The following is a 16,236-nucleotide window of genomic DNA, read 5'->3' on the forward strand; positions in this document are numbered from 1 at the left end:
CTGAAATGTTCATTTGACCCATGACATTGAACAGTGTGATTACAAAAATGATCACCATGGTATGTTACTCATGAATCCTGTGTCATGTATCTTGCATATCAATTTTTTTATCACATGTTCTTCACTGTTATTATTTGTCAAAGCCTTTTTCTGCAACGTTTTAAATTAATATCGCCTTCTTTTATTCTTCCTTCTACCATGTGGTAAAGACAGTTAAAGGTGGGGTATATTAGTCATTGACTAAGCACATGGTTTGGTTTTCTTCTTGAGGAATACTTGTTCAAATAGAAATCTTATTTTCAGTGGTAACTTCAAGACACTTCCGCATAACTGAAGCTTTCAACTTGCAGCTGTTTCAGCTGCTGAACCATTGTCTTTTTTTTGATTCTGCTCAAACTCTGAACTGACGATGCATGAGCAGATAAGACTCCGCAATGGTAATCATATTTAGACAGGTGACTCATTTCAGTAACCACAAGCTATTCCAGAACATGGGCTGAGGTGTCCGTCCGACGTGGGCCAGAGAGCGCCCACCTCTGTAATGTGGCGAGCAGCTCCCTGGGGTCACTGCCCCTGCCTCCCCGCGGGGACCGAGTGAGGTGCTGCTCCAGGGCAGTGCATTCAGGTTTTGGAAGACAAACTTGGTGCTTCACAGGGAGGTATGGCATGTGAACTGCTCAGATATTCCAGCTGAACTCATAAGCACAGGATTGCTGTCTAGCCAGTGAAACCTTACGTTGGAGGTGGGCCCTGGGAGCACTTCTATAAGATTACAGGGAATTCCCATGGTGTTAAACATAGCCTTAGGCTAATGGCATAAAGACTCCATAGTACTGAGGAGAATTATTTTCCATTCCTGGCTCTGTGTGTGTATAGACCATATATACACGTGGCTTATGTACAAGGTAAATTTTAAAAATCTGTCTTAAGCATTTCCGTTTGAGTGTGCACAAATTTGATATTTTAATTCCAGAATAATTGTACTCTACAATACTAGCCTTCTCTGTCATGATTAGTTCATGTTACACTACATCATAGAAAAGTGTAATTCTGTCTTTGGTAGCAATTGTTTCTGGTTTTGAGAAATGTTGTAGAACCATTAAAAATGCTGAAGTTAATTAGCAGTGTACGTGAAGAACGAAGAAAGTTGTATATCACATGTTTTTACTGATAATTTGCTACAAAACTTTGGATCTTGATCATATATATAGTTCACGTGTGTGTATATATAAAGTAGCCTTATGTATTTGAATTTTCAACGCTTATTTTTTCAGATGTTAACATTGTGACAGCACTAGATTCAACTTTCCATTGTTTAAATCTCATCTTTCTGTCTTTTAGTTGTTAAGAAGATGCAGGTTAAAGGCTGCTGTTTAAATGCTACATAGTGATGGCACAGTCTTTTTAAATTAAAAATCACAATGGTGATGGCAAGTGCAAGAAGTTAAGAAGTAATGGCAAGTGCGGTAGTTAATGGGACCTCTTGTCCTAATTTCCTTGAACCTCATTCCAATTTGGATTGTGGGGTAGCTGGCTGACCTACTTGTACGTCAGTCAAGCATTACTTTAAAATGGCATAAAAAGCTTTCCTCCCTCTGAAAAGGGGGAGAAGCATAGAAAAAACTAGTCTGGGATTAGTTGAGTAAATTAAGTGTGTGGTTGTGCGCATTTTTGTGTTTGGAGGTTCTACATTTGAATGACTTGTGTGTTTGAGAGCTATTAAAGGATAGCTAAAGTGTATCCAGATCTCTGGAAATTGTAGGGCTGGCTGGCTACTTTTTTCTAAACTCCTAATGAGATTAGTAAAATGCTTAGAACTGAAGAAAAACTTCCAGCTTCTTGTTTGCCTAACCTTGAGCTCGTCTGCCTGTTTTAATGCATCATCTTGTTTTTTATGCCAAAAACCTTAGATTTTCAATTGCCTTGGTGTTAAAAATGGGTTTGTGTACTGTATGTGACATAAACAGAAAGAAAACCCAAAAACTAGAAGCAAATTTAGTTCTGTGTGTATTTATCTTGTCAAATTATGTGCACAAGGCTATAAAATGAGATCTGTGACCTTCAGAGTGATACTTCCAGGTAGCTTAGACCTGTGGGTTTAGTACATAGTAACACTTTAATGTTGCTTACATAAACGAGGAAGTTTGTATTATATTTATTAAAAAATAACCCTTACAAACACTTGATTTTATTTTATTTAATTCTACTAGGTCAGCAATCCCATGTTGTGTGGATTACCAAGTGGGATAAGTAAAGGTCTCCTGTACTTGTTGCAGTAATTATTCTTTGAGGATCAGAAAATCAAATTGCCTAGGAACGTGGGAGTCCTGGCTAAAGTTTACCTCAGATTCACTGAGCCTAAAATCTGGTTAAGCAGAATTCAAGTGTTTCTCTTTTCAGTGGCCATGTTAATGAAACTAAGTAGCAAGCAACCTTCTTTTCCACCTTAATGCAAACAAACAAACAGGTAGATGACCCTGACTGTTCTTGAGAAGCTAGATTCAGTTTGCTTTAAAATCAGAATTAATCTTATTTAATATGAAATATGAAACATGGTCACATGTTCACTTGTACTGTTACAGTAAATGATTGACTCTGAAATACATGAACAGGTCTTTTGTTGTTCCTGAAGGAATAATTGGTTATTTAATTTGCTGGAAAGAAGGATAGTCAGAGCTGTGTATGCCTGTGCTTGTTTTACTTCGACACTTATGAATTGCATTTTGCAGAGGTCTGTAATTTCTGTTTCAGTTCCAGAAATGATATGACACTGGTGACGTGATTTATAAAGTTTCTCACAGTGATCACAGCTGAGAATGTTGCTTTCAGGTTGTAGGGCTATCTTCATTAGCAGTTTTTACATTGCTAGAATGGGGGAAAATATTAAACTAGCCTTGAGCATATCTTGAGAATTGAGGAGTGTCGTATGGTAATTTGTCCTGCCTTCTGTCAGCAGGACTATAGCAGTGAGAGGATAATGGCTGCAGAAACATTGCTAATAATTGAAGCTACCACTTAGAGCTGTTTTACAGCTCTGAACTAAGTCAGCAGTTATGTGGATGGTTATTTTATTTCTGCATTAGCAGAAAGGGTCCTAAGGTATAGTTCTGTACCTTTTGTTCAAGGAACCACCATGAGCTATACTAGCAAAAGGTTACTGATGTTATAGGATATTTCTATCACTGTACATGTGTTAAGTAGCTGTCCTAATAAGCTATTTTGTCTAATAGAGAATAATAATCCCAAAAGGCCACAAAGAGTTTTGTGTGGACATGTGATGCCTGTACAGTGTGTTAAGTAAAGTATGAGTGCATTGATATCTGAGAAACTGAGATATTTGACTAGGTTTTGGAGTCTTTTCTCCTCTTCCATCTTCAGTAATGTCCTTCTGAGACTGTAGAAAGGCCTGTTATGGGTTTTGTTTTCTCTATTACTTTCTACATGGCAAGAAAAGCATTACTTTTTGTTTTCCAGTTGTCTTCATTTTACTTGATTTATTTACATCTTGAAAAAAAGGAGAGAGACAGCAGAGTTAACAACTACTTGAAGAGTGCACGTTCGTCTATGTCCACCAGAGCAACTAGCTTCCCCTGCCCCAACCAGTCTTACTAGGTTCTGCCAAGCACAATCATGTCTCTGTAAGACTAACAGAAGGTACAGTATGCTGATATGTTGTTAATGCACTTATTTACAGTTTCTGTTTTCCTCTCTTTGGAGAGGCACATCTGTTAGTCTTAGGGCTGAATTTGGTTCAAACGAGGTCTCTGAGTTGGTTTTCTCTTGATGTAAAGGATAGTAGCTGCTTTACTTAACATAATCTTCAGATTCAGGAAGAGTTGCATGTTTGACCTTAATCCCAGGATTTAGACTTGCCTCTATTCAATATGTGTCAGTATTTCGTTAATTAGTATTACAGTCCCATATTTCTGGAGATGGAAAAATACAGCTTTTGACTATGGAACACAGAAACAACACAGCTGCTTCCTAAGCAACGCATCTGCAAAATATGCCTACGTGTTTCACTGATATATTTAAAAACTGTTTTCCACTTAACGCAGTTGTATGATTAAAAATACCTTCCTGTAATATGGCCTAGTAGTGGTCTATTCTGGAGATTATAGGAATGAATATTCATCTTCACTGCAGTATGTAAACATCGGAAACGTGTGAGTGAAAACCCTGCATTGGTATGGGTGCTGCAGTGTGGAACAAAAAAATGACCTTAGCTTGAGCAAGAAGGTTTTCAGCAGCCAGCAGGAAATGATGAAATGTGCTCTGAGAGAATTGTTTGTGGAAGTGGAGGTCAGGCAAAGCTGTGCAGGTATTGCAGCTCCTTGTGCAGTTGTGCTGCTGAGCTCCATATTTGGAAAAATGCAAGTGAATTAAGACACGGCTTTTAAGGTAAGTATTTTGCTTGCCAATTTAACAGTTGCTTTTTTCCTACCAAATATTTACTGTGCTGCTCAATAGAAGAAATGAAAGTATTTTTGGCCAAATGAATGTGATGTTTTGGTAAAGACTGTAACATTTCTCAAATATGAGAGGATTTGTTTGATCATGGCTGAAATGATGGTTCTCAGTGTCTAAAACACAAATATCCTTCTAGCAGTGATTATTGTGTTACTTTTATATACTTCTGTGGGATTTTCTACTTAAGTACAGCAGTGTACGTGTTTTGTGGTATTTGTGTGGTCAGATGAGCACCATGGCACCTTTTTATCTTTAGATAAAAGATGTAAAGCTTTGATATCTGAGGCAGCGCTTCCTAATACTGTTTTGCTTCCTAATTGTATGCCATTTTAGAATGGTTGTATATGTCACTTTTCTCTGCAGCTACTTCATCAGAACAGCTGTAAACGCTGTTTCACATTTTCTCTATTGGAGAATGCATCACTGCAAGCCTCTTTTTCAGTTTCTCTGCACTATCCTTTTTGCACCACTGTCAAATTTTACTTAAACTTGTTTTTTGTGTGGTAGAATCAACTAAGTATTAAGTATGTGGGTTGTAAATACTTCCACAAAGACTTTGCTGAAATCAGTTTTCATTACAAAGAATGTACTAGCCATCTAGTTCCACTAGCTAAAGGGTTATTATTTAAGTGTCTGGCCACTTTAAAGATTTCTTGCAAACTACCAGTGTTTTCCAAGTGTAATTTGCAAGGTGAAGGGATGTGGTCTTCTGCCCCCTTCTTGCTTCTTGGAAACATACCTAAAGACATATTTGTCTCATTTTCTGTTATACAAACAGGGTGTCAAATACTAAGGTTTATTTCATTTTTGGAGACCTTGGCAGGGCATGTTAGTTAGTGGGTCATGTCACAGAAACTGCAAAAGTGAACATTAGAAAAAGGTGCAGACTTCTATTCAAATAGTTTTTTCCAGCAGTTTAATGTGTTAATCACTCAGGTTAAATAATAATAACTTCTGATTTAGTTTACAATAGATACAGTATTTAATCTTTCAAATTATTTAAAATGTTATACTGTTATGAGTTCTTCAGGTGGTTTCCTGGCAAAATTTACTGAAAGCCAATTTTATTGTGCTTTTTTTCTGTTAAGAAAGCATTAATATATCTATTTAGAGTATCTATTTAGAATGGTAGAATGGGATTTTTTTCTATCACAAGTCGGTGTTGCAGGGTTTAAAACCTAAAATGCAAGTGCTTTGTGACCAAAAAATCTGCTGTTAAATTGCTCTCTTATGTTGCTTCTCTTTTGTGTATCTCAACAGAAATGGGAGCATGATTTTTTTTATTGTGTTATGGTTAGCTTCTGTATTTAATGTCAGTGAAGGACACTATTCAAGGATGCTTTTTACTGTATTTTTTTTACTGTTTTTTTCCCCTCATTAGCTAAAGAATCTGCAGAGAGTACGCAGTACATGTCAGAGTAGCACACCTCCAAAGTTTGTTTGAAAAGTAAATACTGATTAAAGCCAGGATTAGTCAGTTTGTGTGAAAACCAGTGTAACAAAATGTTCATCTCAGTCATTCTGAAACAATCACCTGAGACGCTCTTTTAAAAACATTTAGCTCAATTACAGTACTTGTATTCAAAAATCTATTATTTAATAGTACTTCCTTTCCTGTTTTTAGGAACACTCAGTATAGAAATCGGTCTGAAAACTTGGGGAGAGATTCTGGGGAATGGTTGTCTCCCTTCAACAGTTACTGATTAATATGCAATGACTATAATAAGATGATGCATTTTCATCCTCCAGTGGGATTAAATGAAATAGCTGAAAAACTACTTTTAAAAATAGTACCTATATCCTTTGCAAACTTCAGTGTATGTTTTCTAAAAGGTATACTTCAAAGGCTTTTTAGCAGACATGCTTCTGAGTTCTTAACAGTGGTAATGATGCTCTTGGTGTTTTTTTTCCCCTCGGTATAAATATTGACACTAAATAAACAAACACTAGAAACTGGAGTTGCTTTGCTTCAATGTTATAGTTCCAAAACCCAGATATTAGGCAAGTTAAACTTTGACTAATTTGCTTTTGACTTTATCTTAGATGAATATCTGAAGTTTTTGAAAGCACTGGGAACAATGTATTTTATATAACCTTTATTTTGTGTTACTTGTTCGTATGCTTTTGGCAGGATCTGTGGCAACTGCATTTACACACTTGTCATAATTTTGTTGTATATGTCATTTTCTAACACTGTATTGCAGTTCATGCAGTAACGTTCAAGTCTGTAAAAGGTCAAATGCTCTTCAACAGTTCTTGTTTTAAAGGATGTCTGAATATGTAAGAGGGATTTAGATTTTGCAGTACATTCTAAAGGACAGGAAATCTTTTTGGAAAGACTTCAGATCTTGTAGGCAGTCTTTTTCTTTTCTAATTATGTTTCTTGTTTTTGGGAGATCCTGAGGTTTCGTTATTCGGAAGAATATTTGAGGAGATTGTAATACAATATTCTCATGTTATCATGCTCATTTCTCTTCATGATGTAGTAGGGATTAGGATTTGTTTACGTTTCTTTTCGTATTAATATTATTTGAGCTTAATGCTGTTAGGTTCAAAAATGTTAGTTTCCATTTCTGAAGACTATAAAATAGCATGTATGATCCTTGGTATATTTAACCTTTCCATCATTTAAAATTTGTAACTAAACTTAACAATGCTCCTGCATTAGAGAACTGCTTAATCCACCTCTTTCAGACTTAATGTTTTGTAGTAGTGTCCATTTAAAAATAAACAAATTTTCTTGATCAAATACAATGGCAGCATATTAAACAAATCTTTCATCAGCCCTGGGTATTTTAACACTAAAACATAGGAATGAATTCTGTGCAGCTTGGTGCTTGGGTTCCAAAGTAAAAACTTTCAGTATTGGCATGCAGTACATCCTAATGGTTGGCATACAGTAGGAGCGTTTTAACAGCAGTATCCAGCTTTGACCAGAGCATTGTAAATGCAGGTGCGGTTTGTCTCTGCAGAACTGGAGATTTATTTATTTTTTCCCAAGCATGGTTTATTCTGGTTACTTCATCATCTGTTACATTTACAGCTAAGCAAAAAAGTATGATAGAAATATGTTAAGTTTAAGTAAATCCAAATCTTCTAGAAATCCCTGCACAGCTGTTTATCAACTTTATGTCCTTGGCCGGTATAGCTGTGCCAGTTAAAGCTTGGAGTTTTGCGGTGTTAATGACTTCCTGCACTCATAGTTTGTTTCAATTAAAATTGGTAACCTCTGTGAAATCTCTGAAGGTGGTTAATAACTTTATCAGTTGAAGGAAAAAATGCACAATGAAAATAATCCCCCCTGCACAGGGTAGCTTGTCAGGTCGAGAGGAAAAAATTACATTTTTTCCTGGTCACTTGTTTTGCTGTGTAAGTCATCCTGGCTAGTTGTAAAAATGCAGAGGGAGGATATGCTGGCAGCATGTAGGAGTTGGTAATGATGAATAGGTGTTGATTATGAAAACAAACAGAACTGACGTGTCCGATAGCAAATTAAGGGGATGATTGCTAGTTCTCAGACAACTGCATCACTCTGCCATTGCTCATGTCTGCAGTGAAGGCATGTGATTACATGAGAGTATTCCCAGAGAGGCTTGAAGGGTTCAATTGTATTGTCTTTGAACAGAAAAACAGACGGAAACAGCGGCTCATAACTTGGGCCTATCTTCTCAAGAGTGCTTGAGTGAGATAATACTTATTATACGTGTATGAAACCTACTGGTGCGGCTGAAGATGTGTGGCGGTGTTTGGGCTGTTGCCTTGCACTTCAGAGACATGTTTCTGCACTCTGCGTGTTATTCAAAGATGATCACATTTAAACAGTAAGTCTAAGCTTAATTTATTTAAGGAAATATTCAAACTGTTCTTAATAAAATATAATGACCAAAATAGCTGTTCTTCCTTAAATTATACATTGTAAAATGTATGCATCATAAAATATCAGTCACACAGGGTTGGATGTGCTTGGAGAGTCTAAAGTGAGATAGTCCTATGAGCATAGCTGGATTTTGTTTCAAGATGTTGTAAGTATCAAGGCAATTCTGACTGCTTTAGTGATCTTCTGATGTGTGCTAGAAATGAACCAAATATTTGTTCATTGCTTGCCTATTAAGGCAGTGAGCTAATGCTATTTTCAGATGTTTTTTGTTGTATGTTAAAAATGTAGCATTTAACGAATGTGGATATTGGTGAATACATACAGCAGTGAGGAAGTTGTCTCAAAGCAAATTCTTGACTCCTTGCGGTTTGTTTTATTTTTTTTTCTTTCAGTTTTATTTCTTACTTAATTAGATTTAACAGCAGCGTCTGATCCCTGGCTGGGGCCAGGGCAGTGGGGGACCCAGCAGTAGCCACGTACCTGCTGAAGCACCTTTCCTCTGCCTCCCTCTGCTTTGGCTGCAGATGGATGCCTCTCTTCCTCCTCCTCCTTTTTCTGTCACTTTCCTTCACAGTTCTTCTGTGGCAGCAGGGGATGGCTGGCCATGGTTTTGGGACTGCCTGCAGCTGCTCAAGAGGTGCCTGTCTTTCTTTTGCATGGGGTCACACCAGCAGTCCCCAGCTGGGTCCCATCTCTTAGGTGCAATGCAGACATGTAAGGAATCCCTCGTTACTCTTACTTGAAGTTGTGAATGACTACCACAAGCTAGTAGCTTCTGTACTGGTTAATCTTTCTTGATAACTGGAGAATGAATGTCTAGGTGGCAAAATACTTGGTTATTCAAGCTAGAAATGAAAAGAATAAATACTGCTCACAGTCACAGGGGAGTGTGTACAGTACTGATCATGCTGGTGAGCGTTTCTTAGATTCCTCGCCTCAGTGCTTAGGATATGGGATTCACCAAACAGGTTGCTGTCATCTTTCAAAAACTTATTTAGTGTCTGGCTCTGCTGACGTACGTACATACAGTCTGAATTCCACTGGAAGTAGTGATTCAATTTCCTTTTACAGGCTCTTCTCTGGTATTTGTGCTGTAGTTCCTTTTTGGAGGAAACAAAGGAATTTTCTTTAAAATGAAAGAGGGTGCTATTCTCCTGATTTTATAGATGGGAGAATAAGAATTAACCCAAAGTTGTTGACTTGAGACTCTAGCTTCAAAAGTCTGAGGCCTAACTACTATTAATAACATGCACTTGCATCTACTGATTGCAATTAGAAGAGTTCACAGCACTGAGTAGTAGTGAACAACCTTGGTTTGATGCATCCAGGTGTTAAAACTCCTTCATGTCACTCGAACGCATAAACCAACCCCACCCCCTCCGTAGTTAACTCGTCTTACTCATTTACGGACTTTTCAATGTTGGTAGCTGTGATTCTAACAGGTTTTGTTATATAAGTTTATAGTTTTTCTAAAAAAAATACGCTTGCTCATACTTTCTCACAGCCTAGTATTTGGCATATGAAAACCTTAAATATATCGGAATTTCCTGAGTGCTGATTATTGTCATGCTTCTATGGAAAAAGAATAGCTTGTGTGTTATGTAGCTTTAGTTTAGGAGGAATAAAAATTCAAAATAAAAAATAAAAAATCCCCACAACCTGTTCCTTCATTTAAGAAACTGTTCCTCTGTTTCAGCTTTTCGAATTTTTCTATGTAGCTTTCCGTATTAAACTTCCAGTGCCAGTACAGCCTAGGCTGTTTTATTAAAGGTAAGCTGACACTGTATTGTTACTTCAAGATACTTTTACTCTCGTCTTTTTCTGTAGCTGGAGGAGGGAATATATATAATTTTTTTTTTGAGGGGGGGTCTTTATTCGTTGAAACTTGTCTTTGTGTTTATACTTCTGGCATGAAGGTTTCTTCTTCTGAGACACTGAACTCTACAACTGTCTGCCTGATCTCTCTCAAATGGTAGCAAACACTTTGGTTTAAAGATATTCCTGTGACAGCTGTAGAAAAACAGCCATAACCTGCCTGAGAACCTTTTGGAACCTTGTTCCCTCGCATTCTGCATAGCATTCCTGGGCCATGTCTGCTTCATTCACTGCTGCTTTCAGAGTAACGCGAGCGTTTGTGCTGCCTTTAATGGGAAGACAGCAAGAGGAGACAAATGGCTGCAAAAATAGCTAGCAATGATTATTGATCTAGCAAGTTGTCTTTAAATTCTGTCTCCCTTTGATCAGATAAAAAATATCAGGAGTTATGCTTAAAGTTACCTCTGCATAGTCCTATTTTTGTGAAAACTTTAAAGCAAACAAACTCTTGGAAAAAGCTGTTTAATGTCAAACTATTCTTTTGAGTTTATCTAACTACTTGCAAGTTTGTATCACTCTTGTACCCTTCTCGTGTTGCTTACAGCTATCTGGGAAAGGTTATCGGAAAACAGAAATGCATACACATAATCTTTGCTTTCTTTACTGTAAGAATTGCAAGGGATGACATTTACCTGAAAAGAATATGTTCCAATTGCATGTAGGCTGCTAAGAAACTGATAATAAAAAATAGTGTTTTAATGCACCTGTTCCCTCTTGGTTCCATACAAGCACATATGGGAAAGCCTTGGTAATTAGCAACAGACTAATGTGAAGATTGTTACACTAGCTTGTAAAACTATGTTGTGTCAATATATCATCTTCCTTCCATAGGCACAGAAAACCTTATTGCTTGTATATTTTAACTGTAATGACTGTTTATTGTAAGGAATTGTAAGTGAGCATTTTTGGTTTGTGACCAGATGACTACTTATGGAGAAAATGGGGTGTTTTTAATAGAACAGCTGCTGTCACTTGCAGGTTGCCTTGCCTTGTGGAACCCTTCCTGTATTTTTGGCCAGCTTTTCAAAATAAAATCTAGAATAGGGACGTCAATTGTTAGTCCTCAGTTCTGTGTTCAGTGTTAAGGGCTATTTAAGCCTTCTGGGAATTAGATTATGGAAGTGAATTAAATGAAAAACTCTTCAGTAGAAGCTGCTTGTCTCTTCAGCTGGAGCAGTTCTCTGCCCTGTTTGTGATGCAACCGTCCAAAGCTGCACGTTTCAGTAGCTAGCTTCTGTAAGAAGTGAGTGGGGTACAAATACCCTTCAGACACAGACATTTTTGGAGTATCCAAGAAATGCGAATTCAGTGTTACCTTCCCTCCTCAGCCCCGAAGGTTTTCAGTTCTGTTTCTCCCAGCAGCATGTCTTAACCACTAAGATTGCAAGCTAGGCCAGGTTTGTAGGCACTTTTGAGGTGGCATTTTTGCAAAAATCACAGGGCAAAAGAAGGAGGGAGCTTCACCTTGTAGTCTGTTTATTCCAGAAGGGGGGAGGGGATGGGGATTGATTTCATTTATTCACAGGTAGCTCTAGCTGTAGTTGTAGGCAAGCTTGACAGGAGAACTCTAAGCAGAACTTGTTCAAGTATCAGTAGAGATAAGGCAGGGATTTTGCATGTGTGTGTTGTGGGAGGGAGCTGTTTCCTTCCTCCCCTACCTCTTGGCCTCCACCCTGCAAACTGCTTTTGTGGATGTAAGTGTCTGAATTTTTGCCTCAGTACTGTTTATGATGCTTATCTTAAATGTTAGCTTATGGTGAAAATAGGTTTTTATACACAGTGCTCTATAAACAGTCAGCCCCTTCCATGAGGATAGATGATGTTTTTCTTCCATAAAGGTGTGTATATGTAAGTGAGAACACTGTAACTGTTAAAGAAATGACTTTATTAAAGGTCAGTGTTTGGACTTATTTACTTTCAGCAAAACAAACAATAAAATCAATGAAATCATATGTCACAAATAAATAAAAAGCAATAAAACTAGGTGTGGAAGTTTCAGCTTATAGGGAAAGTAATTGTCACCTTCAAGGAGACTTTCAGCCATGGGACCCATAACTTCTTAGTGCACTTGGAATAGAAGAAATATGCATCGTGCCATCATTTAGAATCAATTCTTTGCTTTAAAATCCATAGGGGAATGTTGGCTAGAAAATACAAGCAGCTCAGTTAGTTAACTAGCCCAGTAAGAGGTCTAGTCACAGGTGACTGGGCGAAATAACTGGGTCTGTAAGGTTATTGTATGTACTAAGCCTTTTGGGAAGGAGGCTGGCTTTATCTCCTGCAATTTGAATTGAGCAGCTCCAAAGGTATTCCTGTAACTTTTTGCTTTACATTGTTGTTGAGAGAGGAAGCTGTCTGCTTTTGTGGGTGCCTTTAGCTTTCAAGTAAATGATTTGAATTTAAGATTCTTATAGAAATTACACTTCTTTCTTCTGAAAAGGTTTATTTTTAAATCTGCAATTGTTCTTGGTCTTAAATGTTTCCAATGAGTTTCATCACATAACGTAGATTTCCAGTGAAAAAGGAATTGCAAGTAGTGAAGGTTATTGTACGGACAGTAAAGGTCAGCTGATTGTCTCTTACAAAATACTTTGAAGTAGAATGCTTAACAAGTGCAGATCGTGCTGTTCAAACTTCTTAAAAAAAAAAAAAAGGGGGGGGGTAGAAAATCATAAATTTAAGAGTTCGGTGATATTTGATAGCTGGATTGAACAGTTTCTGGACAACAGAACTCTTGGCTCTATCATGATATTTGTGTTGTAGAAAAATATTCTGTTGCAAAATGCACTTATTTACATACCCTCTGTGCTTACCTCTTGTTTGTATTTTGCACCCCTAGATATCCAAGAATTTAAAGATGGTACTTAATTTCTCTTCTATTTGATACCTGTTTTTCATTAATAATGCTCATAAATATTTTTTATCTTACAGATTCTGAAGGTGTTTGAGCTCTGAATACTTGGAAGCTCACCATACATAGAAATGTCTGGCTCATACGATGATTCCGTCGGAGTAGAAGTTTCTAGTGATAGCTTCTGGGAGGTAATCTGAGTATTTTATTCACAGTATTTTGATTTTATATCTTTACACTTATTACAGATTTTTTTTGCACATTATAAATTGTGAAGAGAACTGCAATATAAGATGTCAGTAGTTACTGTGATCTACAGAAATAGCCTTCAGGGAAAAAGTGATGTTTTAGATTTTTGTCCCAGTTCTGTCACGGCTTTTTAACCGGCACAGACTTGATCATCCATTTTGGTAGGATGTGCAATTTGGAATTGAACCTTTGTCATTTTTTATCCCTGAAGAGGGGTGGGTCGAGAGTTTTTAAAATTTCCAGTGGAATTGAATGAACAATGCTAAATCTAAAGTAACTGGTAAAAGGCTATTGTAAGTGTACATAGCTTGAAATTAAAGCTACTGTGTGAGTTTACTGTATCTGCTATTTGTGTCTGTGCAATAATAAACTTATTTGAGAGAAGTTATCTTATATTTATCTCAGTGTAAGAGCGTTCATGCAGAAGGATAATACAAAGCACATTGCAAGATCACATTAATTTGTGCTGCCCAAGTCTGAAGAAGACTTTCAGATGTTATGGTAGCTTGATTAAGGTTAATTAAAAGAGGACAGACTTCATAAAGCATTTATCAAAAGTTAATTGCAACAAACAAGTGTTTGACACAGCCAATACCAACCTAATTGAAGGTCAGAATGTAGTCTAGGTGACCCATATTTAGTGGGGCAAATTTCTATTATGTGACTGGGAGCTCTTGAGTTTATTTATAGCAAACATAGAAATGGCTGGGGGGAAAAATGTCTGAACAGTTCTGTTACCAGAGATAGCGAAGTCAGACAGGTCATGGAAACCAACCTAACATTATCATGTTTCCTTTTAAATTAAGACTTTTCTAAACCACCTACAATCTGTGGTGGTATGGGAGGGGGGAGGGTGTGTATTGCGTTTTGATGCAAATTTCCCATTATTTCTCAATACAACATCTAAAAGGCCCATGTAATGCCAGTGAAGTTTCTTTTTTTGAGTAGACAACCATCATTTATTGGGAGACTTATTTACTGTTATGTTAAAAATGACTATTTGTTCCCTTTCTAAAAAGGTGGTTTCAAACTTACTGGATTCTAAGTCTCTTAAATCCTTTTGTTGTAGGGGTACTCTGTAGTATGACTGCAGAGAGGGTGTGGGATCTCTCTTTAGAGGTGTCCAAAACTCAACTGGATGTAGTCCTGAGCTACCTGATCTATCAGATGTGCTTTGAGCAGAGGGTTGGGCTAAGTGATCTCCAGAGGTTCCATCTAACCTGAATTAGTCTGTGTCTTTGTGACTTCATGCTGAGGAAACCTTTTGGGCCAGCTTCCTTGGTAGAAATATTTCAAAGAAAGATATGGAGGTGCTCAGGAAAAAAGAATACTGGACTTTTCTGGTTGTTGTGAGTTGGCTATCCTGTAGTTGCCAGGAGAACGTAACTTCTGACTCGCTATTTCATACAAAACTGTTGTGTTCCATTAAGTAACCAGGTCTCAAAGCACAGAACATGAATGAATGGGAATTCTGTGAAGTAATATGATGTCTTGGTCAGAAGTGATCTTGAATCTTTAATATTAAAGGAATATAGATGCTTAGAAATAGCAATTAGCCTAAGTTAGGACCTCTACAAAGCATAGCTCAAATGTATTTGAAAATTACTACAGATGGGTTAAGAGCATTATTTATGTTAATGCTATTAGTGGCTTATTTTATATCATAAACACTATCTAAATATATTACTTTGGTCTCTTCTATTTATTCCTTCTAAAAGGTCACAACTGCAGTCTGTTTTGTAAGCAATTTCAATAGGCTAATGTGTAATGCATGAGTATTTCTTGGCGTATCCTTAGATAAGAAAGAGTTAAACTTTAGTATTGCAATTGGTTTCTTTCCTTTATGATTAATTCATTGCTCTGTTCTTCCTCTTTTTTAATATAACTGCAAAGGTTATGTTATGTTAAAATGGTCAAGAGGAAAAAAAATCAGATTGAATAGTTAACTTTTTTCTGACATTGAGTGCATCAGGCTGAAAAAGTAGTATGTTCTGAGAGCTAACAAATATTACAGAATCACAGAATCGTCTAGGTTGGAAGAGACCTCCAAGATCACCGAGTCCAACCTCTGACCTAACACTAACAAGTCCTCCACTAAACCGTGTCACTAAGTTCAACATCTAAACGTCTCTTAAAGACCTCCAGGGATGGTGACTCAGCCACTTCCCTGGGCAGCCCATTCCAATGCCTAACAACCCTTTCAGTAAAGAAATTCTTCCTAATATCCAACCTAAACCTCCCCTGGCGCAACTTAGCCCATTCCCCCTCGTCCTGTCACCAGGCATGTGGGAGAATAGACCAACCCCCACCTCTCTACAGCCTCCTTTAAGGTACCTATAGAGAGCGATGAGGTCTCCCCTGAGCCTCCTCTTCTCCAGGCTAAACAACCCCAGCTCCCTCAGCTGCTCCTCGTAAGACTTGTTCTCCAGACCCCTCACCAGCTTCGTTGCCCTTCTCTGGACTCTCTTGAGCACCTCCATGTCCTTCTTGTAGCGAGGGGCCCAAAACTGAACACAGTACTGGAGGTGCGGCCTCACCAGAGCCGAGTACAGGGGGACAATCACCTCCTTAGACCTGCTGGCCACACTGCTTCTTATGCAAGCCAGGATGCTGTTGGCCTTCTTGGCCACCTGAGCACACTGCTGGCTCATATTCAGCCGCCTATCAACCAGTACTCCCAGGTCCTTCTCCGCCAGGCAGCTTTCCAGCCACTCATCTCCCAGCCTTGTAGCACTGCTTGGGGTTGTTGTGCCCCAGGTGCAGGACCCGGCGCTTGGCCTTGTTGAGCTTCATGCAGTTGACCTCAGCCCATCGGTCCAGCCTATCCAGATCCTCCTGCAGAGCCTTCCTACCCTCCAGCAGATCAACACACGCACCTAACTTGGTGTCATCTGCAAACTTACTGAGGGTGCAC

The 16,236-nt window shown here is 38.0% G+C and overlaps 1 protein-coding gene across 18 annotated transcripts in view; it reads left to right on the plus strand.

The window, feature by feature from the left end:
* PACSIN2 (protein kinase C and casein kinase substrate in neurons 2) overlaps positions 1-16,236 on the plus strand; it is a 55,742-nt gene that overhangs the window by 13,021 nt on the left and 26,485 nt on the right. For 9 of the 18 annotated variants that reach the window (XM_040545057.1, XM_040545053.1, XM_040545056.1 and 6 more), the window contains exon 2: positions 13,154-13,264. In XM_040545057.1, coding sequence (XP_040400991.1) covers positions 13,205-13,264 — 60 coding nt within the window. In that variant the 5' untranslated portion in view covers positions 13,154-13,204. Of the gene's footprint in view, positions 1-3,479; positions 3,655-4,259; positions 4,402-10,048; positions 10,118-13,153; positions 13,265-16,236 lie in introns of those variants that run through there. The other 9 variants (XM_040545054.1, XM_040545058.1, XM_040545065.1 and 6 more) reach the window with 4 other exon arrangements.

The sequence above is a fragment of the Cygnus olor genome, chromosome 1, assembly GCF_009769625.2.
Source record: "Cygnus olor isolate bCygOlo1 chromosome 1, bCygOlo1.pri.v2, whole genome shotgun sequence".
Lineage (NCBI taxonomy): Eukaryota > Metazoa > Chordata > Aves > Anseriformes > Anatidae > Cygnus > Cygnus olor.